The sequence below is a fragment of the Mchenga conophoros genome, linkage group LG10 (genome assembly GCF_057382185.1).
Source record: "Mchenga conophoros isolate Kocher_MC1m ecotype Shallow Benthic linkage group LG10, M_conophoros_male_GT1.1, whole genome shotgun sequence".
Classification (NCBI taxonomy): Eukaryota; Metazoa; Chordata; class Actinopteri; order Cichliformes; family Cichlidae; genus Mchenga; species Mchenga conophoros.
This window is the reverse complement of record NC_140535.1, coordinates 23,906,196-23,932,726: the sequence shown is the minus strand read 5'-3', so window position 1 is coordinate 23,932,726 and position 26,531 is coordinate 23,906,196. Positions and strand designations below refer to the sequence as shown.

The 26,531-nt window shown below is 38.5% G+C and overlaps 1 protein-coding gene across 2 annotated transcripts in view; it reads right to left on the bottom strand.

Moving 5' to 3' along the window:
- LOC146566001 (glucocorticoid receptor-like) overlaps positions 1 to 26,531 on the bottom strand; it is a 63,239-nt gene that overhangs the window by 34,844 nt on the left and 1,864 nt on the right. For both annotated transcript variants that reach the window (XM_085289494.1, XM_085289495.1), the window contains exon 2: positions 24,946 to 26,189. In XM_085289494.1, the coding sequence (XP_085145620.1) occupies positions 24,946 to 26,180 (1,235 nt within the window). In that variant the 5' untranslated portion in view covers positions 26,181 to 26,189. The remainder of the gene's footprint in view (positions 1 to 24,945; positions 26,190 to 26,531) is intronic.

Sequence of the window (26,531 nt, the reverse complement as noted above, 5' to 3'; positions counted from 1 at the left end):
TTAACAGTAAGGCCCTTCTCCACTTTGATGTACAAGATAATCTGCAGAACAGAGGAGAGCAGTTAACCAAGAGACAAAACTTCTACTGTTTCTCTCTGAGAAGGGCATGGTTTAGGCTAGATGAGGTCACGTGCTAAATCCCTGGAGAGAAGTTATGCTGTATTGGAATGTGGAGCTTTACAGGAAATTGGGCCACATGGTGTCGACCACAGGGAGCAAAATGAAGGGCAATGGCACAATCTTGCAAGTTTATTCCAGTGTGAGATACAGATGATCTACTTTTTCAGACCAGTAGCATGTTACATTTTTATAAGTATATACAGTGTATAATAAAATACAGTGTGCCATTTGAATACAACAGGCAGCTTTTAATAGATGAATACAATAAAGCCCAGGAGCAGCTAAACAATTACATTTAAAAACGAAAAGTTAATCATTTGCTATTTAACATATATAACTGTGAAAGAATGGAATATTTCAAGTACAACCACTCACGTGTCACCTTTTTTTTCCTACAACCCTGTTCTACTTTAGTACATTTCAAAATATTATACACTTCTTTACAAAGCAGTCTAAATTGATTCTGCAAAACAACTTAAAAAGAACTTGTCATCACTGATTAAAAATCACAAATAGTCAGTTTGTTGCTAATTTGTTATTTAAAGGAGACAAAAATGTCAAAATTTAAATAAAACAGATTTTCTAGTCATCACATCTAAAATCGTCTCGCTTTTACCGATACCACAAAGCCAAACACTGTGCTCTAAAACCTCACAGTGGAACAAATGCTCAACATTTTTTTCCATCACATCTTTGACCAAAAGCTGATTAATAAAATAAAGAAGATGACAGGATAATTCTAACACCAGTGCAATAAATCCTGTGTGCTGCGCAGCCTTATCACAATACAAGCGTGTGTGTGTGTGTGTGTGTGTGTGTGCAGAGAACCTCCAATTGCTCCCTGCAGATTCGATTTACCGCTGACACATTGTGTGTCTTAAATCAGATAGATGGCCAAGGCCTCAGGGTGCACAGCATTTCCCCTTGTCCTCTTATGTAATTAGCCTTCATTTAGGATTTTAATGCTTCGGCCTCAGAAGAAAGTCTCCTCTCTCCTTTCATGCACTTTTTCCTCTTTCTCTCTCACAACAGCATTTTGACAGGAAAGACACTTTTCCTCTCAGCAACTCATGACTAATTACCATAAATGTCATCATTACCACTATTTTTAACATTATGTCAGAAATATTGTACTGCTGACTAAAAAGTACTGAAAGGGTGACAGAAAGTATTTCCTTATCATGCTGCTTTTCGTTTTACAACATATGCAATGTTAAGCAAGAAGCAGTTACCTAACAGAATATTTATGCTAAATAAATATTTATCATGGCATAAACATGTAAAGGACTGTACAGAGACGTGAACATCCAACTGTTTAAGAGAACTGGAAAAAATGATAATGCTGGGATAAGAAGCCCAAAACGTGCTTTCTCAGTATATAACATTGCTTTTTTATTATGAAGAAAGAATCAGTGAAGTAAGCAGGAGATTAAAACATATTCCAAGATGACAACGCCAGGATTCATCAGACTCACACTGAGAAAGAGTGGTTCAGGGAGCATGAGACATCATTTTCTTTCTGTCTTTGTTTGCCCAATATGTTATTAAAAAAAACACAATACTAAACAGAGACAAAGAACTGGAAAGAAACAAGAAAGGAAACAAAAGAAAAAGAAAAAAATACAGATTAGTATATTTCATATTTCATTAAGGTTAGTATGTGTGTGTGTTGCATGTCGAAGAACTTGCAATTTTGTGGCTACGCGAGGCTTTATTCAATAAAATAATAATAAAAGAAGAAGAGATAAAGGCAAACATAAATGAATGAATGGAAAAGATGCCTCTGCAGTGTAGTAGTTCACACATTTGCTTGTCAAGTAAAAGATTGCTGATTTGGTTTCAGCCAGAGAAACAAAACCCCTGGCATCTGGTGTAGAAATCTCCCAGATCATCTATGCAGAACTATCTGCTGCAGTGACCCCTTGTTACAAGGAAGTAACTGAAAGTAACCTTCTTCATGTGTAATTATAGTACAGAACATGTAAATAATAATAAGGAAATGTACTGGAGCTGGAAAACTACATGGCAAAGCTTAGAGCTTTGGACACCGGGGATAGATCAGGACAAAACTTTTCAGAAGCACACTCATGGTGATTCAGGAGGGGTGTCAATACTGGCCAGGTCACAAGTGTTTTCTTTACTTCACACATGGCCTGGCAACCACAGAGTCCAGACCTTAACCCACTGTGAATCTCTAGGATGTGATGGAGAAGGCTTTATGCAGCAGTCTGACTCTCCCATCATCAATACAAGATTTCAAAGACAAATGAATTCCACTCTGCAACACTGCGTAAGAATAGAAGCAACCATAACCTTAGCATCAAAAGTAAAAGTGGCCCAATGAAATACTAGACTGTGAGACTTATTTTTGTAAATGCAGGAGAAGCTGAAACGCCGGTATCACCTCAGTGTCTGTCCTGACACGCCGCATGAAAAAAGGTTAATGTTTCTGAAGTCATAGACAGAGATGGCAGTAAGAATACTGACTGACTCGTCTTTGATTTCTATATCATTACCTGCTAACAAGCAAAAAGTGCTGAGAGTGACAATTTAAAGGAAGCACGGCAGGGAAAGTGATCATTTTCCCTGACGTTTATCTTGGCTGAGATTATTTAGGTTCACCAGCCTGTTGGTTAACTTTATTATCATTTAGATCAATTTCTGAGGTCTGAGGGGGAAAAAAAGGAAACATGCATGCAGTCTTACTAGAGGCCAGGCCAGAGAAAATGTCTCCAGCTACATTGGAAGCATTAGCAGAGAAGAGTGATGATGGCTTTGGCTGACTAATAGAGGGTTACATTTACATACGCCCACCCCTGTCTGCAAAAAGATTAATGAAGTTGGTAGATGCAAATTGAAATCTGTCGATGTACAGTGAGAAAACTATGGGAGCACAGAAGCAGGGCAGTAAGAGTTTGCTTGCACGGGGGGGGGGGGGGGGGGGGGGGGGGGGGGGAGACAACGACACGGGAACTGGTTTCAGGAACCGACACTAAATAAAAAGAACCCAATGCAATCACTCTGTCAAACTAGTTTCCTCTGACAAAGAGCTTTGACAAAGTGTTTATTGCACCATGAAATGATAATCAGTCATCAACAGTACAGAAGAAAAAAAAAGAAGAATTATAATTAAAAATTTTTGCTATTCTGATACAGAGCCTAGAACTCTCTTAAAAGCTAATAAGGGGTTTATGATTTACCCACATGATTTCTTTCTAACACTGAAACGTATCCCGCATTATCAGCAGACCACTGGAAAGTGGAAGGCTGATGTGATCTGATACACATCAGATGACAGTTTATTCCTTAATTCAAAATAATTCTGCTGGAAAATACAGTTAGAAGATTAAGTGATAAGTCTACTTAAGAACCTGTCAGTCAGTCTGCTTTGGTCTGCAGCCTGCAACTGCAGAGTGGAAAACTTGTTTTCATGTAGTTGTGCTTCCTTTCTGTTTGCTTTACAGTTAAAAAGAAACAGCAGTTCTACAAAGTCTAAAATGATTACTTTAAACAGTACATTAAGTTGCGTAGAGCGCCACTGGACTGTTAGTAAGCAAGCACACATATAGCTCATAGCTTCATCATAAATGTTTAACTCTTGAGCATTATGTGCAAGATTTGCAAAGGGAAAAAAATAATTATTGTAAAAAAGTAGGAGGTTTGTTTCATCAGTCGTACTCAGGAGGAGACCCTTATTAAATAACATGTTGATTTTACAGACAAGCTAAAATTTTCCCCCCAGTTCTCAAAAGTATTGACATTACATGTCACAAGTTACTGCCTGTCATGTTTACTCATGAATTTATCAGTCTTTTTATCTGTAGTAAACTAATTTCAAGCTGACACTAATATAGGTTAGGACAATCTAACCCGCTTAAACCTAAGAAGAGGAGAAACAAAACAACGGAGCAAAATATATTTTAAGAAAAGTCGCTAATGGAGGCCAGAAATGTGGTTGAAAATCAGGTGGTGTCACGCTTAATAAAAACAAAAATAAAACACCACACAACTGCGGTTTACATAACCTGTTCTGGCCAAAAACACCGGCAAGTTATTCCGCTCTAGCCCAAGGCGCACTGCAAACAGTACAGTCTGGAGCGTAATGACCAACTTCAATTAAATATTTACCGTCTATTAGAAAACTGAAACAGCATCTGTTTAGCTGTCAAAGTGCAGCAATGGTTTTCTTAGCCTGTACCAAACTCATTGAAAGCTAATACATTATGACAACAACAACAGAGCTCAAAACAAAGAGACAGAGACAGCCAATAAACAAAACAAATCAAACACGTAACCAAGCAAATGCACACACAAGCTTGGAAGAGCCTTAATAAAAGCTTGTGAAAGCCCTAAAAATAATAGATTTTTATGGGTTGCGAGTTTGATGCGAGACTCCTGTGGTCCTTGCTGGCGCAGCTTTACTCTCCTGCTGTGTTTCTGTGGGCAGCATCAAAGGTGCAAAAGCAGACTTTTACCTCAAGTCCATGAGGGACAGTGCTACTTTTCTTTGGATATCCTGATTCCAATTCACTCAAGGTTATCATCCTCCTCCTCCCTATCTCTTACACACATGCACACACTCACACCAGACACACCCATGCATGCTCAAACACACCCATGGGATTAAACAGGCTGATCGTTAACCCACTAAAGTGCGCTTAAAAAGCCCCTTAACCAACCTGCTCAGCCGAAAGGGAAAGCGAAAAAAAAAAAAAAAGCAGAGAAAACATGAAGAGAAAACTGACTTGCTTATATAAGATATATATATATATATATATATATATATATATATATATATATATATATATATATATATATATATATATATATATATATATATATATATATATATATATATATATATATATATATATATATATATAATTTTTTTTTTTTTTTTTAAAGTGGGAGATCATTCCATTGCAAGAATTGTTTCACAGATTTCACAACTCAGATGGCCTTATTTGAAGACAGATAAGTAAGTTGTGAAAGAAGGAAACAGAAAAGCAGGATGAGGATGAGCCGATTTCTTGAAAAGTGATGAAATGAAAAGAAACCACTGTAAAACCCCCTGGAAGAAGTTAGATGTGTAGATTCCGATTTGCGCTCGGACTACTGAAGGCCCCACCCTTCGGACACTGCCCTCCCTACCCCACATTTCGGTTTCCTCTGAGAAAAGCAAGTGGAATATGAGCCCCTGAGCTGATTTTGGGCCCAGGGTGAGGGAGGAAAGAAACGTCCATGTGTCAGATTTCGCTCAAGCAAACTCATTGACTTGATGAAGCGGAGCAGATAAGATAAGAGAGAAGACCTTAGAGAAGGTGTGTCTGATAACCCTTCTTCTCTTGCTATCAACAATTTCCAGTATGTAAGAGGGTAATTGGTAACAGTTATGAGAAAAAAAACACTGAAAAAAAACAATAGGTTTGATATTAGATTTCCAGTAGTTGGCGTCAGCTTGAAAAACAATCTATTTTTTGGAATTATTAACATTAATGAACCCATATGCTTTCTAGTTGTTTAGAAACACACACAGGGAACAGATAGCTTAAACAATAATATAAAAAAGGAAATGTCAACCACAAGTAAACAAAAAATCTCCCCAAATTGTCTCCTTCCGGATCCCATCTGCAGCATTGATTTAATACAAGTAAACAGAACCATTAATGGCAAAAAGTAGCATTTTTCACTGCGGGTCAACCGTAATTGAGCAAACACAGTAAAGCATAGACTTCACTAACAAATGCATTAGAGGTAAGCTGGAAGCACACGTGTGTTTTAACTGAATACACATACAAACTTACCTAATTTCCATTTTCCCCAGGTCCTCCTGCCTGTTGAAATCACTGTTTATCTGACCATACCCATCCTGTCGTCTTTTCATTTCAGTGCATAGTAAACATATGTCAAAAGTCTTGCAAGGATCTTTTAAAGACAGACCCCCCCATTGCTTATTTTACCCCATGTTTAAACTGACTACCACTCAGTTTTATCAGCTTTGTTTCATTTAACAAGTGGGTTGAAATGTTTTGCAAACCACACTCTGTGCTTATTTTCTGATGTCAGGTGAAATCAGTGTATGCTGGTGTATAGTGAGTAAGACTGCTTTTGCAGTGCAGTGGGTATACCTTTGAAATACATCACAATACAGTAACACAGGAGTCTAAAGCACAAATAACCAATGGAGGATAAACTCAATAATAAATGCATACAAACTCTAAGCTTGACTTACAGTTGAATATTTTAGTATTTACAGAATTAATTTGGTGGAGATTCACTTCAATTCTCCAGTCCCAGAAATCTTTCAAAGGTGTGGACAGATAGGACCACTGAACATCACCAAAACCAAAAGCCATACTTTGAGTATAAGGAATTTACTGTAATTTAACCATGATGAGGTGTTTGGTCTTTACTTAAGAATTTAAATGTTATGCATCAGTCATTATATTACATTCTTGTCTCTTGGCATTTCCATCTGAAATAATGCACAGTCAAACTAGAAAGATACAAAATTCAGTGTCTTATTATGCAGCGAAGTAAGTCACCAGATGGTATATACAAAAAACTGAAAATAAAAATAAAACCAGCTCCTGCTCAGTTGCCTACATTCTTTAAATGCTGTGTACATGTTAACTTATCAATATAATAATAATAATACAGCAAATGAAAATATAAAAGAGCCCATTTTGATGTTTGGACTTTCTGCTCAGTCGAGACCTTTTTTAATTCTTGGTGAATTTTCTGTGTTGAAACAAGAAGGCCTGTACATTTTCAGTGGAATAGCTTTACTATCTGTGTGCCTGAACACAAGCTGGCCTGTGACTCAGGCATGAAAAAGCTCCAGTGTTATGAGTCTGGCCAAATTATTTTTTAATGTCAGTAACGCAGTAGCTCATCTGGCTCATGATCCACCACAGCTCACAGCTCACAGGTTATAGAATTGGACACAAAGAAAAATCTAACTTTCAGTGTCATTGATAGGCTGTACTGCACAAACTAATGAGAATTGAAATCCACTGAGAAGTCAAGGAGGCCCTCAAACAGTCATATCCTGCACAAATGTTGTGATGTTGCTCAACACCAAACAAAAGTGTTTGAGTTCAGGAGTATTGTGGCACAGTGAGTAGTAAACACAGCCAGAAAAAGCACAAAAACTGCCTGTAAGATGACAAACCTTGTCCTTGGGCATATTTTGGAAATACTGAAAATCCATTAGGTGAGGATTGTGTTTGCACGTTTCACTAAAACCTGACCAATACTCTAAGGGAAGTAGCAGTTATTGTGAATTGTGGACAGAGCAGGAAGGATGACAGACACCTTCCCATTGCATGAGCTCATTGGTCCTGCAACCGGATGAGCTAAAAACATGCCCGATTTGACAGGAGGGACTGATAAGCTTGGACTAATTTTCAACTTCCACTGTTAGCAATGACTCATAATTCAGTGTAGACACTTTATAATCATACAGACCTCCAGATGACATTATTCTGTATCCATCTATTTCATTAAGATAGGCACACTGTCACAATTTGTGTGCTGTAGACGAGGCAGAGTGTTATCCAGCAGTGCTCTGTGATGCAGCTGCAGATCTGCCACATCATATAATCCTGCCTTCATTTGCACTCTAAACAAGTCCCCATTCATAATATGGACATATGACCGATTGCAGCAGGACAAAAAATTCCCCTTAGCATTAAGAAAACTGTCTACTGTCTACTCTGGATGGCATGATGCTCACTTCAACTCAAAATGCATCCTATTTCAGAGTTATTTAAAAAAAACAAAAAAACAAAAACTTGAACCTGAAGTTCAGCTCCATAGCAACAGCAGTGAAAGAACAGCATGACTAAGTGCACTGAAGCCGCCTCACTCGTACTGTTGTGATTTTTAGGGCTAGGCTGCAGACATCCAGCAATCGTAAGCAAGACGATCTTTTACTAATAATTCTTGTCTTGTGTCCACGAACTTGTGACCATATCTCTCAGATTACATTTTTTAAATCTCTGGCACCTGACTGCAGGATTTCTTTGGGGGGTGGGGGGGCTAGCAGCAAGCATGTGGAAGATCACCAGAAATAATCTAAAATTATGCAGAAAATTATTAGCGGATTATGTGGCACAGATAAAACATGAATGCAAAAAAAATTATCTTGAACTATAACATCCATTACAATAAATGTCTAAAAAAAAAATTTTTTCTCTCTTTTTTTTTAACTGCCAAGATAAATTAAACACATTTTCTCTGTAATAGGCAATAATAATGTTATTGACTAAAATCATGCAGATGAGAGATGAGCTGTAGTGGTAAAGCTAATGTATTCTGACAAACACCATTTATCGTTTTTGTGCAAGAGGGGGTGGACTCAGAGTAAAGAGTGATGAATCAGTGGTGAGAGAGCACAGACACAGAGAAAGGAGAGAGTACAGCGAAGAGCAGATTGAGGAAAATGGATAGAGCGTCAGCTGTAATTAATGGCTGAAAGGCTGATAGACCATGCAGTGAGGAGGGAAATGTGCAGGAGAGAGAAGAGCAGACATTATGACGAGGCCTCAGACTGTCGCTGTACAAGCTGAATTTATTTAATGTACAAAAGCAGCAGCGAGCACACAGCAGCTGAGCAATGACCAGCATTAAACATGCAAGACATTAAATGGCAAAATCCAAACTCATGAAAGTGAAACAGGCCTGAGGGGTGAATAATGTTCACATTTTTTTTGTAACAGAAAAGCACTTTGTGTCAAGTTACAGACATCAAATTGCATTCTTACTTAAGTACAGGTTCACAGTTCTTAATTTATTACATCATATTCACTTGGGCAAGTGGTGGTCTAATGTGAGTGTGTGCGTGAGTGCACAGAATGCACTTACTGCAAAGTGACAGGGAAATGGAAGACATTTTTGCACTGGCTTCATATTTCAGACCCAAAAGATCTCCATCTTGTATTATATTTACTGCATATGCATACGTGCATTTATTCCAAGTGTAATTATGCATTATTATGTCAAAGCATAATGGCGCTAATGGCTGACTTAGATCAACAACAACAAAAATCAATATCAATTCTGGATTTAATAATGACTAATGATACAGTTAATCATTAGACAGTGTGAATTTTGTCCTGTCTCCCTCCCATTAACCCCAACCAGTCACAGCAGAGGGCTTCCTCCCTCCCTCCCTCCCTGCCTCAGACTCTGCAGGAAGTTTGGTAACATTAAAAAGGAGCTTTTCCTTCCCACCATCAACATGCTCATAAGGCGTTGTGATTGTCTGGGCTTTCACCAATATTGTAGGGTCTTTACAATATAAAGCGCCTTGAGGTGATGGTGATGGTTTATTCATTTTAGGACCAGTGGCAATCAGCACTGCTGGCTCATGAAAGTGTCAACTTTTTGGGACTGCTCACCTGAGAATTTGCCCCTTAAGTCGAGCTTGCTTGCAGGAATATAGGAAGAAATAGTCTACATTATTTGAGAAATGGGAAGCTCATCAGGAATTCCAGCCCTCGTCTACCATTTCAGAAGAATAACAAGGTTAGAAAAGCTCCCAATGAACATGAAAGTACAATACACAAACAAAGCTGAGGCCTGTTGGGCAGCTTTCATCTACAAAGAAAACACAAAGTGTTGAAAGTAGGTTAGAAGCAGAACAGTAGTCCAGAGAAAGTTACAGTAGCTTAAAGCAAACTGAAATGAGGTGAGATATAATATAAAAAAGGGGAAGTTCAAGTGTCCCAGAGTGTGAGAAAAAAGAAGGGCTAAGATGAGGAAAGAGTGAGAAAGAGGAAAGTGAGAAAAGCCACGGGAGAGAAAGCTGCAGTCAGATATAGAGGCAGAGTTTGGCCCAGCTGGATTATGGCCCATTTACAGTAGAGCTAGACTCCTCCCCTTCTTCATTGCCCAGCTCCCATGTTGATGACAGTTAAAGGAGGAACAGAGTAGAATTAAGGAGACCTGTATTTACAGGCAGAAAGAAAAGGAGGAAAAGAACATGGGTCTGGTGGACCCGCTAGAGTTTTGGCTTTCCAAATTAACACTATCAAACAATTTTATGTTAAATTACTCAACAGATGTTTACTTCATCCCAATTACAAGACATATGAACAGCAAACATGGTTAATTTTTTCCCTTTACCTTTGTTAGATCACATTTATGAATTAATGTGCTTCTCGTTTTTCTTTTATATAAAATGTTATAAATAAATCAGTTATAATCAAGTGGAGTGAGTGGAAAGACACAACACATTTACACGTGAAAAAAAAATTAATTGTTTAATTTTTCTTTTGAAAAAAACTGAACACGGGTCTCACAGACCCGAACACCATACAAGGGTTAAACCAGACATCATTACATTATTACATCTCTTACTAACGTGTCTTTTTATAGAGGCTGGATAGGAAAGTTTTAGGCAGTTTTACCCACAGCGAGAGAAGATCTTCCATCACAATGTAACTCTACTACAATGTGAAATAACTGTACTATTAAATTGCTAAATAGGCATTATGCATCAAAATTCATGAGAGTTTATCATCCATAGTTGACTAGCACTGGATGGATGATGCATGTAATGCATAAAGGAAAAATCCACTTGCATATAATAATGGTATTCTGTGGTGCACTTCAAAGCATGCATAAGAAGGTTGCACCAAACTAACAATTCAATGCAACTGTCTGCTGCAAAAAAGTGGTTACATAAAACTACTGGCTGGTTTCCAAGTGTTAGCAAAAGAACACAAAGAACCAGATATAAGGGGGGGGGGTTGAATTTGCCCAAGAACAAATTCAAACATATCGAAAGTACTAGCAAGTAAGGCAGAATGATCTTGCACCGAATGCAAGAAACAAGAGCATTCTGTCAGTCTGTTTCAGCCAGGACAGAAAAACGCATGTTTCACTTCGCATCTGAATGAGTGCATACCTCCAGATATAGTTGCCACAGCATTTTGCTTTCTCTTACAAGAGATGACACAAGATTAAATGAAAGTTAAGACCAAAAGTTCTTTAAATTAATTCAGAACCAGAATCAAAGTGTACCTTTGCGGTCCTCATCAGCATGCGGTGTACAAATGCAAAAGCATTCAAGTCAAGTAAACCTGTACTTGTTCGTTCTTGTCATACAACTACTCTACAATTGGATGGGGATAAAGAAAAGTAAGACATTTTATCAAGATCTGTCACATAACATTACATGAAACAAACATGTAGCTTTGAGTCTACATAACTGAGAGGATAACTGCCATTCTAGATTATTCAAACTCCAGCTTTGGTAGAATGAGGTCCTTTAATGTTAACAGCTATGGGCTAAGCAGGCAACCTGCACCAGTCCAGCTGCTGGGTAACTGAAATATGCAGGATTTTCCAAACCCAAGCAGTCCATACTGGGATACTTTTCTCAAAATGCCTGCGACAAATCTCAGAGTTGATGCACTGCTGTTATGTTATGATGGAATAACCTGAATCACTGTGCCTGAGAAACCAAGGCCACTATTCTAAATTTAGAGCTGATGACTGATCTATAGAGAAGAGTGATGACCGCAGTAATATATGATTCTTCCTGCTACAGTGGCCTAGCACCACTTCAAAGCAGCAAGGAATTTATTTACTTTCAGTCAAACCATTGGCAGAACAGCCTCTACTTTGCCAGTAAAAACAGAAAATGTAACTTTTATAATAAATAAAAAGGAATTGAATAATGGAAACATATTAGCAATGAAATTAGGCTAGTGTTGGAGCCCAATTCAGTAGGTATCTGACCCAAAAATCTAATTTTTAGTTGTGTCCTATTTAGGAAATATAGTATAACTTTCTCATACAAGCCCACAGTCTTCTCAGTTTAACACAGAGAGTGAAGGTAATTGATCCACACCTTACTGCCAGCTCTGCCAATTGTGGTTTTCACAACAACCTAAAATACTGAAAACCCTCCAGTGTGCTATAAAAAGCGACTTGTGTTGGGGCTTTCCCTTTTAACTGATTCCGTTTAGATAAGTTCTGCTCTGATACACAAAAGTACCAGCATTATTAAGCTCTTCACTCAGTTAAGAGCCTGCAGGAGTTTAAGCTTTGGCGCACAGCTTTGACATCCATCATTCACCCCGAGGTTTGCTCTCGTCCTGATAACATCAGCCTCTGGCATTCCAACTGTATTAACCCTCCTAACAACTACTATCACAGGCACAACAGGTGCAAAATAAAACGTCCTTTTTCACATCACTAAATTTGGCACAACTTTCAGTGAACTACAAGCAGCAAACCTGAAAGAGAAAATTCCTGCAAATGCATATGCAGTAAGACCAGAGACACACACAAAAAACAGAAGAAGCACTTCTGGGCTTTCAGTCACTACAGCTCATTAGTAAATACCAAAACTGATAAACTGCTCTTAGAAGTGTTCAGTCTTACTGGTGGCACATTGAGATTAAGGCACAGCAATGCTTTCAGCTAACTGTAAACTCAGATTGCCAACATGCAATAAAGGCCTCAGTCTCACATGCCCGGCAATTGGTCAGTGATGCCCTGTCAACACCCCAGCAGAGCAAATTGCAAGAAGGTTTTTTCGTACAGCATTGTGCACCTCTTTGCAAACAAATTCACACCAGCTGTGCGAAACTTCCAGCCACCATTCTTCAACCAGTATACACTCTTTTTCCTTAGCAACTGGTGACTGCCAGATGGTCTAGGCCTGTGTAACTGAGGCGAGTTAACATGCTAACTTCCATAAACCAAAACACTGGTGAATGCAAAATGCACTGATGGTGAATTAATGCCTGTGCGATTTCCCCCCCCCCCCCCCTCAAAATAACCCCTGCCATGGGCAGGTTAGTGATTTGACAACAACCTAAAAAAAGCATAAGCTTTAAAAATCTTATGTGCTGTTGACTCATGTCAATAGAGACACAATAAACGGCATGGCTGGCATGCTTCTTCCAGCACACAGGTCTATTTCTAACATTGCTTTGGCAACACAAAACTGGCACAATGTAACATCATCACAACAAGCTAAAGCACCTTTAAAAATAGTAGACTGGCCTTACCAGTAGCTGTGCGGAAAATACATAACCTCCAGACACACGGGGGCTTCTATTTTAAATGATGAAATAAGAGTGTCTGAGAGGTAGGTCAATATCCTCAGACAAATGCATGACATATTAGCAAATAATTCAGAACAACTGATACTGGACCAGTGCATTAATAATGGTATTGGAATAGGAAGAGATATATTGTGTTGCTGTACTGATATTTTGCCCCATCTTTACTCAGTTATTCCATAAATGTACTCTACTGTTATGGTTGTTATTATGTGAATTTATAATTTCTTTTTAAAGTGCTTTAGTTCAATTCAAACTGAGCAGATTTGATTGTTAGAAAATGTTTGAAACAGATAGATCTACCATTGTGTCGTCCCCCCCCCCCCCCCCCCAATGTGTCCTGCACATACACCAGCCAGTGATAAACGCACTCACCAACCAGTCGTTCAATCAGCTGCTTGTTTAGTCAGGATGATAAACAGAGTCTACGCCTGTTTGATACGACCAGCGCTGATACCAACACATGCCGGATCAGCATAACTCCATCCATTCAGTACAGTTTTACTATCACAAGCTGCAGTTTCATCCACACTTGCTGCTGACTTATCAGACAACCTGTGGTCAGAATCGAACTAACTTCAAAACATGCTTATTTAGTGGTTGCAAAAGAAATTAGGACTCTTGCAAAATGCTTTTAGTTTGCTCAGAAACAATGCAAATAAACACACCGATTATGAGCATGCAATCAGTTCTTAATATTGGTGTGTCATCTCAACCTAAAGCTGAATTTAAGAATGTAGCAGCATTTCTACAATCGCATGATCACAAGTTAGTAGGGCTGCACAATTAATCGTTAGAAAATCGCGATCTCGATTCATACTTATGTGCGATCTCATTTCCAAATGACAACGATTTAAAAAAAAAAAAAAAAAAAAAAAAAAAAAGACGACGATTGTACCGCATTTTGATCCGGGACGTAATCTGCATGAAAACAAGCGCTCACTCTTCCTGCTCAACAAATGACAAGGGCGGAGCCTTATACCACATGATACAGAAGCTGTGCCATGTGATGCTAAAATTAGCAGGGAAAAAACAACGGAGAGCACGTCAAGGATGACGACAAAGTGACAGGAGAAAATCCGTCCCGGTCAACCACCCAAACATCAATAACGGGAACCTTATACAGCGCTTCCCTATACCCGTCGAACTCCCGCAGGCACAAAGAAATTACGGAGGCTATCACTTATCACTTGACCAAAGATATGGCTCCCATCAACACTGTGCAAAACGAGGGATTTAGGAAAATGATCAACACCCTAGACAAACGCTACACAGTGCCGTCCCGCAACTATTTTTCTATTGTTGCACTACCTGCTCTATTCACGCAGTGTCGAGCAACGGTGGAGATGGAATTTCAAGCAGTACAACATTTTGCGGCAACCACAAAACGTGAGACATTTGTTGTTTTTATGTTTATTTATTGTTTTTATGTTCAGTTTCAACTGTTACAAAGTTGATGTGCAGTTAATAAGTGCAATAAATATTTATATTGGAAAAGAAAATCGTGAGAGAATCGTGATCTCAATTCTAAGCCAAAAAAATCGTGATTCTCATTTTATGCAAAATCATGCAGCCCTACAAGTTAGTCACCAGGAGTAACTTGTTAATTTCCTTAATAGTGTTTTAAGCGGGGCCATTGTCAAGTTTTCTCTCAAAGCTGGAATGAAATGCGAGACTACACAAGTGCAAGTCTGAACAAAGGCTTCAGGGAGAGAATGTTTGCCTCCACATGTACAGTAACCTTGGTTAGGTAAATAATTGACGGGCCTATGGGACAAGGTCCTTGGCAACCTCATACATTACACTTTGTATGCATGTGGCAAAGAGAGCTGAGAATACTAAGTCCAAAGATGTAAATATACTTTTTAGGAAATAGATTGCGTGCATCACTACATGTAAACGTTAAGAAAAATGTTTATTGGTAGGTCTAAGATAATAAAATACAATAAAATGCATTTTACTGTAATGCTTGAAAGGTATTCGAAGAGTGCATATACCATAAAATATGAAAGTGTTGTAATTTTAATGAATTTGTTTCTGATCTGCCTCCAAACTTCGCTTTTGAGTGACCTAATGAGGTCATTTACGATATATGCGCTACTAAAACAACTGGTTCAGCAACAACAATAAAAAAACGAGTGGGGTCAAATATATGTTCAACATCACAGGCTTTAATTTTATTGTAATTGCATACTTCTGATCAGAAGATTATAACGCTTTGCTGTGAACCACGGCTAACAGACTTAAATTCAAATTTAGATATCAAATTGGCAGATAAACAGCTGGCAGTTTTCAGAGGCAGGTGCAAATTGTTTTCAGTCTAAACCACCAGAGTATGGCATAAAAATATGGAGGAACTGTGATGCTGAAAATTCATTTTGCATAGAAATCATGATTAAACTATGTTACAATCTTTTAGAATATCTGGCATAGATAAAAGAAACGGCATAAGCATGATAAGCTCAAACAGCTTGAGGGTTATTAGGATTTTCCTCTGCCCTTTCCCCCACCTCTCCCTTAAGTTTGGGGGAATTTGTTTTAGCAGTTTTTGCATAAGTAGATAAGATTGGATAAGATAACATTTGATAAACTTACATCAGTTAAAATTTAGTTAATGACAAAGTTAGTTAATGACAAATACCGTACTACAATATTTTATTGTACGGTAAAAAAAGTAAATAAAAAAACAAACAAAAAAACAGCTCAACTCATAAATCAATGTTTCTATGCTGCTAATTATTATATAAATAAATAGAATTAAATATATCTGAGATGTTAAAAACTGAATGTAGGTAAATATAAAAATCCCAAAGTTAAAATGGTGTTCAAAGTTTTTTCCCACCTTGGAATAAAAGAACAGCAGCCCTGCTGAAGAGTAATCTAGTTTCTCATATCTAAATAGTGTATACAGTTACAAACAAAGGAGTCTTAATTTATTTATACAGCATTCTCGAAAAGTGATCCTCAAAGAGACACAAAAGAAGGAGCAAGAGATCCAGTTCAACCCTGTTGAATGATGTATAATTCAGTTTAAATCTTATCAAAATTGAAGCCTATTCCTAGTGAAATATAAATGTGCTGAAATACAGATTTTACCCTTAAATTTTTACGATGCAAGATAAGAAGGATCAATAAAGCACAAGTCAGTTACATTAACAGGAATTATGAATCTTGTCTAGACAGAAAAACGCTGACCAAGCTGAAACCAAACTTCAAGCGTGCTCCACCTTTTGCTTCTGCTGTAAAAAATTAACAGAAATTTGGCAGTCGAACCGTGCTGCACCTAGGCGAGTTTTAATCCGGGCAGTAACACTGAAAAAACAACTGTGTCGACACAGGAGACATTTGTATTCCCTCTAGAGTTTAACCGCCTCTCGTTGAGTCAGGAAGACTGGATTAAAGGTTATCACAGACTAGATGACCCACATTTAGGCAGACAGGCAGCACAAAAGCAACACAGCTACAAAAATATCTCACAAACAAACAAATCCAATAACTCTCACTCTCAGAACCGAAGGAGCACACCATGGCACAGTGCCCACACTGCTCTGAGGATTTTTTTTTTTTTTTTTTTTTTTATTCGGCGACGAGCAGGAAATTCCTCCAACTCGACTCATCAATAAGAAAACAAGTTATGACACGTCATTTACTATTTACAATGCCTACAAAGTCCAATTATAATTTTTATGCTGAACTTTCTACTGGTCTCCAAAATTCCCCAATTTTCCTGTGTTTGTTTTGCAATTTGAAGGCGACAGAGTTATGTAAAGAGAAAAATGCACAAAGACTGTAGAGAGAGGTAACAGATGCAGTAGATAGGGATGATGTCATAATGTTTAACACTTGTTTAATAATTGTCAACGTTCAGCTTCAGTCAAAAATACAACTTTTTTTTTTAATGCCTGTGACATTTGTGTTGGCAAACCATTATCAAATGCTGAGATTTTTTAGGAATGCAAAACAAAGTGAACTCCCCTTTAACGGGAAACATAGCTAGCATAACGCAACTGAGGAAAGTATGCAGTTAATGTGTTACTAATCTGATTTTGAGAAATGGATGAGGAAATGCATCAGGATTTCTGTGATTCAGGCTCTGAACAACAGGTTAAATCCTATGTTGCAGTACAAAGTTTGGTAAAGTCAATTGACAGCTGAGAAGTTAGGATATGCGTAAGGAGCACAAAAATTTATATAAAACGATTTAATGCAGCATTTCAAATCACCCTGAAAGATTCAGCATTATATCAGACAGCCACCACCCAGCACTCCCACTGTCATTATCATTAAGACTGTTGGCTTCTTTCTCTAACCTGTCACCCAAATGTATACTTGCATGCTAGGGGATGTTTTTAGTGTGCGGGTGACGGGGGTGCTAAATGAAGTGGTGGGACTTTGCTCACCACCTCCACAAACCAATTTCCTGTGGAAAACCTTGTGATTCTATTTGCAGCATGTAGACATTTCCAGTGCCTATAGCTTTTGCCATTTGGTCTGTCTCATACGGTTACCAGAACCTGGTGCTTTCGCATGTATTATGATTTTAAAACGTTCGCGAAAGCATCGCCAAGAAGGACATAAAGTGTCACAAACAAGCCCCATTACCATCTCCCTCCAGTTTTTCCAGGTTCAGCTACTGTAGTTTGCATTGGTAGGTTAGTCATCAAAAGAAGGGAGAGGTTAGACATGTGACAGAGACAGCTATGCACTCTCAGGAATTTTGAATCGCGGTGATGATAGTCATTACATTACTAAGAATAGGTTATTGAGAATACGACAAGAATCTTTTCGGAGTACAGGTACTCTATACCAAAAAATGTTCCCCTGCCCAGCTAGCTTTGTTCACAATGCACAATCATCTCACAATGAGTAACGAGGCATTTCTGAGTCTTTGTCTGATCAATTAAGTATGTTGGTGGGTGTTGTGCATACAAAGCTTCTCAGATTAAAAGTAAATCTAAGAAGTCAGTGAGTGTCCAATCATCCAAAAATTCTATTATAAATTGGAAAGCCCACAAACATTTTCCAAATAAATCTGGCTGAAACAAAAGCCTTTTCAACAACAGTTCTTGTGAAAAAGAAAATGTAAAAATACAGGAAGAGAAGGAAGCAATACTCAAAGGAAAAATCTGAATTTCCCAGCGCAGACTAGTCATTTCAGAGACAGAAAGTGAAACAAAACTTTGACATTGTATGAGAGTTCCCATATACAGTGATTAATACATGTTAAGATCTATGTAGGCATTTAAAGATGACAACAGCAGCAAGCTGGCAGCCACCAAAATAGTCTTCAAAAAGGAAACAGCTTGGCTGGAACAGGACTACACCTCAGTTTAGCTCTTTGCACCACTCTGACCCTGTGCTTCAAAGACTCACAATAGGAACTAGAAAAAACAAAACCAAAGAAAGTGTCAGATAGCAAGACAAACAGAAAGAGGAGAATTGTAAAACATTAACGTGAATTAATATAACGTATCACAGAACATTTCAACACACTTCATATTACTCAGCCTGGATATCTGGATCCCACATGAACTGTCTGGCTAATACTAAGTACCTAAAATCAATCAGCCAGTAAGTTGCAGAGAAATGCAATGTTTTATACAGCTCATCAAACAGCTATTTGTACAGATATTAAGTAACCTGAACAAACAAAGCTGACTGAGGGTGGCATTATCTCGGAGATTAGAAATACAGGAACTGACACAACAGATGTGAAGTTGACCTAGTATTTGCCATAGTTTAGCGACCTTTTGTTGGTAGTTCCCGTTTTAAAAATTATAGAGGTTTTCGGTTTGACTCGAGTTTCCCAGCCTGCCGTTTATATAACAAGAATGTCTTCGGTCTGTGGGAGGAATCCCACACAGACATAGGGAGAACATGCAACCTCGACACAGAAAAGCCTCAGATGAACCTTCTTGCAGTGAGGTAAATAGTGCTAAGCAAGGCAATACAAAGAAATCCTGTTATTTTGCAATGTATAGTTCTATTTAAGATAATATACTGTACGAGAAACTGATCACGCTCAGCGCAATTACTGTTATTCTGTAAATAAGCAAGGGTGAATCTTGGCATACAGTTCCTTATGTTTGCAAATGCTAATAAATAAGTGATCAATGTCATTCAGTTTCAAGTTACCCCTTTTCTGGGCCTAAGTCTGATAATTACAGTAATGATGATGATAATTATTATTATCTTTAGACACAAGCCACTACAGATAACTGAGCTAATACATCTTATTATTCTCCTTGTTACATATATAAACAATGCATGGAAGAATTTACAGAAATAGTTTTTTTAAAAAAAGTATCAGACTAATAGTATGATTTAAAACATTTTTTGCTTTCAGGTGTTCGGGTGACATCTGTGTATTTAAGTTCACTAATTACAGTTTAAAAAAAAATCAGTAATAACTGTATTTGAACACGGTTAAGTATAATTTAGTGTTTTCCCCTGCTGCTATAGCTTACAATACTCTTCATGCTGAAGGTCATTAACACTGACCTATGAATCATAGAAAATGCGTCTAACTCAAGACAACTTAGCACAGAACCAATTTTAAAATTTATCTTTAGGCACTTTGTCTGAAGCCGTTTGTTGCAAAGACACTTCATTTGGTCACATTTATTCAGCTGAAACCATAAAAAATGCCAACGATAACACAGTTTGGCAGACATAAAATAGAATTTTTGCACCAATAATGTTATTTTCAAAGGACTATTAGCCAAAAACTTGACTTGGTGTGCAGTGAACCCTTAAACCTAACGGTCAAGTAGAAGAGAAAAGAAGAAGTGGCAGGCCTGTAAAAACCATGTACAGCATATAAACAGCATCTGAAAGTTGGAAAAATATCCAACAAAGACCTGACACAGGACCACAGTGATGTAGTTGGCCCTTCAGTTAACTAGTTTTCACAGGAAGCCTCATCAGAAATAGTCTCAAAGGAAGATGTTAAGAAGCCATTTTTAAGGAAAGGAAACTTGGAGAAAAGGCTAAGCTAAGCCAAATCACACAGGAACTGGATTCAAATTCAATGGCAACAGATCTTACGGAGTAATTAATCAAAATGCGAATGTTTTGGTTCAAATCGTGAATATCTACAGAGAAGGTCAGGAGCGAGCTACAACAGTGAGTGTCTACAGCCATCTGTAAAACACGGTGGAGGCTCTGTCGTGATTGGGGTTGCATTTCAGCCAGGAGTGTTGAAATGCAAAATTGATGAAACTATGAATGCAGAAGATAACATCAGATTTTGATACACCATGCAATACCATCTGACTCTAAAAGCTCTTTTTCTCAGCATGACACTGAAAAACCCCAACAAAAACCCACAGTGGATCACTATCAGTTGTGAACAGAGTTTCCCAAAAGGTGGACCTCAGTATTTTTGAAACAGTATGGAGTCATATTGGCTGAGAACGCTTTGGCATAACACTCTGTATTTCCATGTATGTTTCCCACTGTCCTTGCACAATATAAAGAAATAAGGAATGGTTCAAGACTTTTGCACAGCACGGTATATTATATACTATACAGTATATTGCTGTGCCTAACAACCTTTATAGCAGATATCACTTATTTTGGACCCTGTAACACATATGTTTTGCATTAGCAACAGTGGTTTTGACAGTTTATGAGAAATCTAACATGCATGCTCCAGAACTGTGTGTGCAAGGCATGGTTGCAAAACATGCTGTCAAACATGTGGTCTCTCTAATCTCTTGTCTTAAAGTTTATATTATATAATGCGCTGCAATGATTCCAGAATATATTTTCTAAAAAAATGTAAATAACAGTCTGTGACATATGCTGACTTTTTTTTCTTTTTTTAAACAGAGTTTGAAAACCACTTAACAATAACACAAAGCATCTGCAGTCCTCAGTAACAGTAACAACTACTTTATGATGCAAATCGCAACACACCCAACTGTCGAACAAAAGCATAATTTTCCTGTTAAAAAAAAAAAAAAAAAAAAAAAGCACTTCTAAAATGAATGTGGTCGTGTGTCTGTGTGTCTGTGTGTCTGTGTTTACGTGACAACTGTGTGTGTGTACAGCATTTGCATGCCTCTGTTAAATAAAGAGCTTTGAGGGGGCCAGCGAGGGTAAGTAGGTGAAGAGAAAAAAAGTGACTGAGTGACATGGTAAGGAGAGCGAGACAGCAGCACACCATAGCAGATATGTACACGTGGCCTCCCAGCTTCCCTGTGTACACTACACACATTCACACAAATACACAAACACACACACACACACACACACACACACAGCTTGCTATCCTCAGCCGTGCTCTTACACACACTGACGCAGGCAACGGAGCAACAGAGAAGAGTTGATATCAGCTTTTTAACCCTTTTTTACTTTGCATGTCTCACAACATTTTAAACTTAGCACCACACAAATAAGAAGACTGGGAGGTATAACAGGTTAAAACAAGTTAAAACAAATGTCTCCTAATAAGAGGGTGTGTCATGCTATTTCTAGAATTGATATGAATCTTGTAAGTGCCTCCTTTTACCCTGGGCATGCAGCAACAAACATTTGTCTATTTGATTATCAGTTATGTAACACAAATCCTGTGCCAAGAAATGTGGTTGGGCCAAACTGCATTCAAACGGTGTCGAAAATTCCCATAGAACAGCTAGATGGCTTAAATGATATGAAGGTTGTAGTTGATATGATATATATGTGATATATGATATAGCCACCAGTCACTGTTTTCATCCCTCCGTTAAGATATGGCATGTATCACACACATAGCTGTGAAATAATACAGTATAATGTGATCTAATGCAAAAGCACTGTAACGTACAGCAACACTATACATTTCTATACAGTTCTGCTTCAGAGACGCATCGATCGACTGGCCAGGGACCCGAAATGGACAAATTTCAGCACTTTCACCCTGTTAATCACGCATATGTCTGATTACCAGCCAGTGTGTTTCATGCATGCACAGCACATGCACAGCAGAACAGGCAAATAGTTGTTCTCACACTCACAGTCTCACAGACTGAGCCGAGTTCTTAACTGTAAGTGAGGAAGACAAAGTAAACCACAGGGGAACCACCATGAAAACATTCGTAACAACAAACCTATGAGACTCTTATATCACCTAGACCCAGCTAAACATGCCCAATTTGAAGAAGCTAACAAATGGAAAGTGGCTAAGGCTAGCCAGAGCTTAGAGCCAAGCTTACTGGAAAATGAAGTACCTGAAAATTTTGTAGTGTAAATCTTCTGCACTCGGTTTTGTTTAATAAGGTTAAATATATAAAACATTTTGGTGAATTAGCTGTACCTCCTTCCAGTAGCAGAGCACTTTCTTTCCAGTTGTTTAAGTGAGAGGTCGTCCTGTGACTTGCTGCAGTTTGGTGCAGATTGTAAAGTTTAGTAATTTATTATTAAAATAAAATTCAGCACTGTTTAAAAGTTCATTTTTGCTTGATTATCTTATCCAGTGCATCTTTATTCAATTCTAAAGTATTAAACAACTCAGTCAGAATGACCAGTTCCTTTTTTCTTATGCTGTTCTTTGTTGTGTTGCATAACTGTTAATTTTTTTTTTATAGTTGATCCCTGCCACTTTTATAATTCGCAGTGTATAATTCCTTAAAGAAAGTCTGTAGCTAAAACAGAGACCCTAAAAAGAAATTTGTATAATATAGCTAAATAAAATCATTAACAATTTTTCAAAATTCAGTATTTTAACTTCTGACTGTGAAAATCTAATGCTTTACTTTATTTCATGTAAAAGCTGATTCATTTTGTTTTCGGGTTGTTGCTCATATTAAAAAAAAATAAAAAAATAAATCAATTTAACACAAAATGAAACATTTTTTTTTAAATATTTAATGATTTCATATACTGAATTATTATTAGCCGTGTATGATTTAAAAGTTTTATTTTGAAATAATCATCCATCTATGTGAAATCGCATTCAAAATAATCAGCTTAGTGTCAATTAAAGTGTCACTACTAAAAAATCTAACCTTTCACACTTGGTTCATTGGTAAATCTGAAGTGTTGATTTAAATAATTTATACATCATGGGAACAGCTTAACTGCTAAATAAGGATATATAAATCGTATAGTCCAGTTATACTTGCATGGTCAGTGGACTGTTAGGTGAGTTTGTTTTTGCATTAAGTTGTTTGTACTGTAAGAGATTTTGCATTGCAGTGTTCAGGTCCCGAAGAGCATCACAGTACGTTATCACACTTCATGCTGGTGCAACAGGGATCAACACAGCAGGAAGTCGGTTACAAAAGTCCTGTGTCCGTGTTTAGCAATAAAGTTCACTACAGTTTATTATACAGGAGAAAGACAGTGGCTTGGGAAGACTGAGACTTGCACTATTTACCAGAACAAAGAGATATGATCAACAGAAAATCAGACTGACGGAAAAGAGCTAGCGATAGCTGAAACTCGTTCATATACAACTTGTTTACAGCTGTCCTGAGCTAAATCCCTTAACAGGTCTTTAAGAAGGCCAGTACGGGCTCACATTATTACTAGACATTAATCAAACACCATCTTTGTACTTTCACATATAACCATGTAGACTCATAAAACTAAAAATTCAACCTCTATCAATGTCACGCTCTTAGTTGGTTCAGTTATCAGATAGTCTTTCCAAGCTGAAGCGAGGTGTGTCCACCAGACACTTTTCATGCTCACCAAGCTGCACGTACACATCTTTCTCACAGCGCTCATTTCCATCAAATTAAACAGGAGCACACTGCATTTTTAGAGATGCAAATAACACGTTTTCTAATAAATTGTGGTGGGATGACATGTTTAGATTATTTTGCGATTGCTCTCTAACAAGCAAAACAAAAACAAAAACAAAACAATAGAGGAAAAATACCAAATGAATAGTTCTTGGATACCGTATATGAGAACAGTTAAGCAATATAGCTTAGTCAGATATTGGAATCCAGAATCCACAATACTGTGACACTGGAAAACATAAGATCTCATCTGGATGGCTATTCTCACACACCTTCTCATATCAAGTCTTCAGTTAGACCGCTTACTTTCCCTACTGTCACCTTGCGCCTCGTCAAAAACAGCAAAATATTTCTCTTATATCAGTCTCCTATTCTTGCATACATATTATATGTAGTGTTTACTCTTAATTTACACTTGATTCAGATTTACAATGTGCTGCAAAGTGGCTGTATTAAGAGTATGCTCTGCAGTGTCTGCAGATGTGATGAGCACCAGACGCCCTGCATCCAAATGCTGTTAAGAATGTCACAGGGAAGCATACAACAGCTCCTGAGCATCTTTTCTGACTTATTCAAGTGCTTTTGTGTTAAAAAATCATCACACTAGAGGACATTGTGTTAAATGTTATGAAAAAACTGACTGAGATGTCAAGTTGTCAGACTGAACTTAGCATTTCAGGAGCTAAGTGAGCAGCACAAACATTTTTGTAGCGCAGTGGAAAAGGAAACGCTGCAATCATTGTGCTTATATACTACTAAAGTTAATTGACCATCTAGTGGACTAAAAAGCAGTAATTAGTCTTCAAAGTTTGTATTTAGAGAATTCACACCTAAGACTGCAGCAAATAACGCATTATCAACTTCCCTTCTCCTTACAATTAAACTTCTTTTTTCAAAGCACAGCCATACTCTCCTGAGTCAATACAAAGCCAATCATATGATGACTGAGAATAACGACAAACGTTGCAATGAAGTCAAAAGCAAACATAGTGGGATAAAGTTCAACCTACCTGGAGAAGCCAACAGAAAAAGGTGCCAAGGACGCGACAGGAGTGGGCCCATCATCGCTGCTCTGAATCCCAGATGTCTCTCCATACCTTTTCCCCCGGGCCCAGCCATCCCCCATCAGAGGCATGTTTGAGTACATGTCAAAAGGCTTCTGGTCTTGTATGTCCATTGTTGAGCTCAGGTTGGCTGTGTAGTGGTAGCCGGGCACTGCGCCGACACTCACAGGTGAGGACATGGGGCGTGGTCCTCCTCCGTGGAGAGAGCTGATGCCGCTCTGGAGACACTGAGGCTGGCAGAAACCATTATCCTGCTTCTCCTGTTTTATCACACCAGGGGTACAGATTTGGATGAAAGACTCATCAGGATCCTTCTCTTCCTTGATGATGATAGTGGAGAGAAGGGCCTGAGGCTGGTGATGCTGGGGCTGATGTTGCTGGTGATGTATTAGTTGGTGGTGCTGCTGCTGTTGTTGATGGGGGTGTAGGGCATGGTGTTGCTGCTTTGTGCCATTAACACTGGTACAGTTTTCTCCGTTACCCATGAGAGGCTTTATTTCCTTTGGCAAGCCACCGACAGGACAGCCACGACCGGTGCTCTCTTGTAGAATGTTATCCAAGTGTGCCACTTCTGAATCCAACTCAAAAGCACTGATTTCTGGCAGTGAGCTGGGAAGGTCCAGATCTTGCCAAATCTCTGTATCCTCAATCAGGCGGCCACTGTTGCCATCCAAATCGCATGGACCAGTGCCTGTGTGCCCACTATAAGTTCCCAAGTCTTTGTCCAGAGAAAGAATGCTTTCCGTCTTTATGGGGTGGGAAAAAAGGTCAGGCAGAGGAAGGTTGCCTAGGACGGAAGTGTCTGAGGTGTTAATGACAGATGTGGGTGTATCGGAAATACACTGGTTAAACAATGGCAAGCTGTCCCCCATGCCGAATATACCAATATCCTGTTGCTGCTGCTGTTGTTGTTGTTTCTGCATTCGAATCATTTTACCCTCCTTCATGTCTGTCCCCTCACCCAGAACATGATGCTGATGAGACTCAAACAAGCCTCCAAGCTCCCCCTGGCCATTGGTTCCACCCTGTCTATTGGGGGCCACTGTGGCAGGGGGCAGAGACCCAGGCAGATGCATTGCAGTCTGGAACAGTGAACCAGGTGTGTCACCAGTACCTTCTATCTCCGCAAATGTCAGGCCGTCGTCTCGATTACCATTGCGCTTCAGTCCACCCTGATCCATTTCTTTGTCCTGTGGGTAACAGTGAGGACAGCCAGGGTGAATCAAAAACACAACACACACACACACACACACACACACACACACACACACACAAGGACACACATGCACACTAAAGAGACAAAATTTGCCTTGAATGAGATGACCCATACAGTAGATAATGAAGAAGCGAAACAAACAGCAAATCTTACTGAAATACTGATCACTGATGCTGACAGGTGTTTGAAAACATCTGCATTACAAAGTGGCGCTCTTTAAAAGCAGTGTTCCGCTGCTGTGCTTCTGCCTACGCTCTTCTGCTTCTACTTATTTATTTTTCATCTTTATATAAATGACAGCAGCTGAATGACTCCC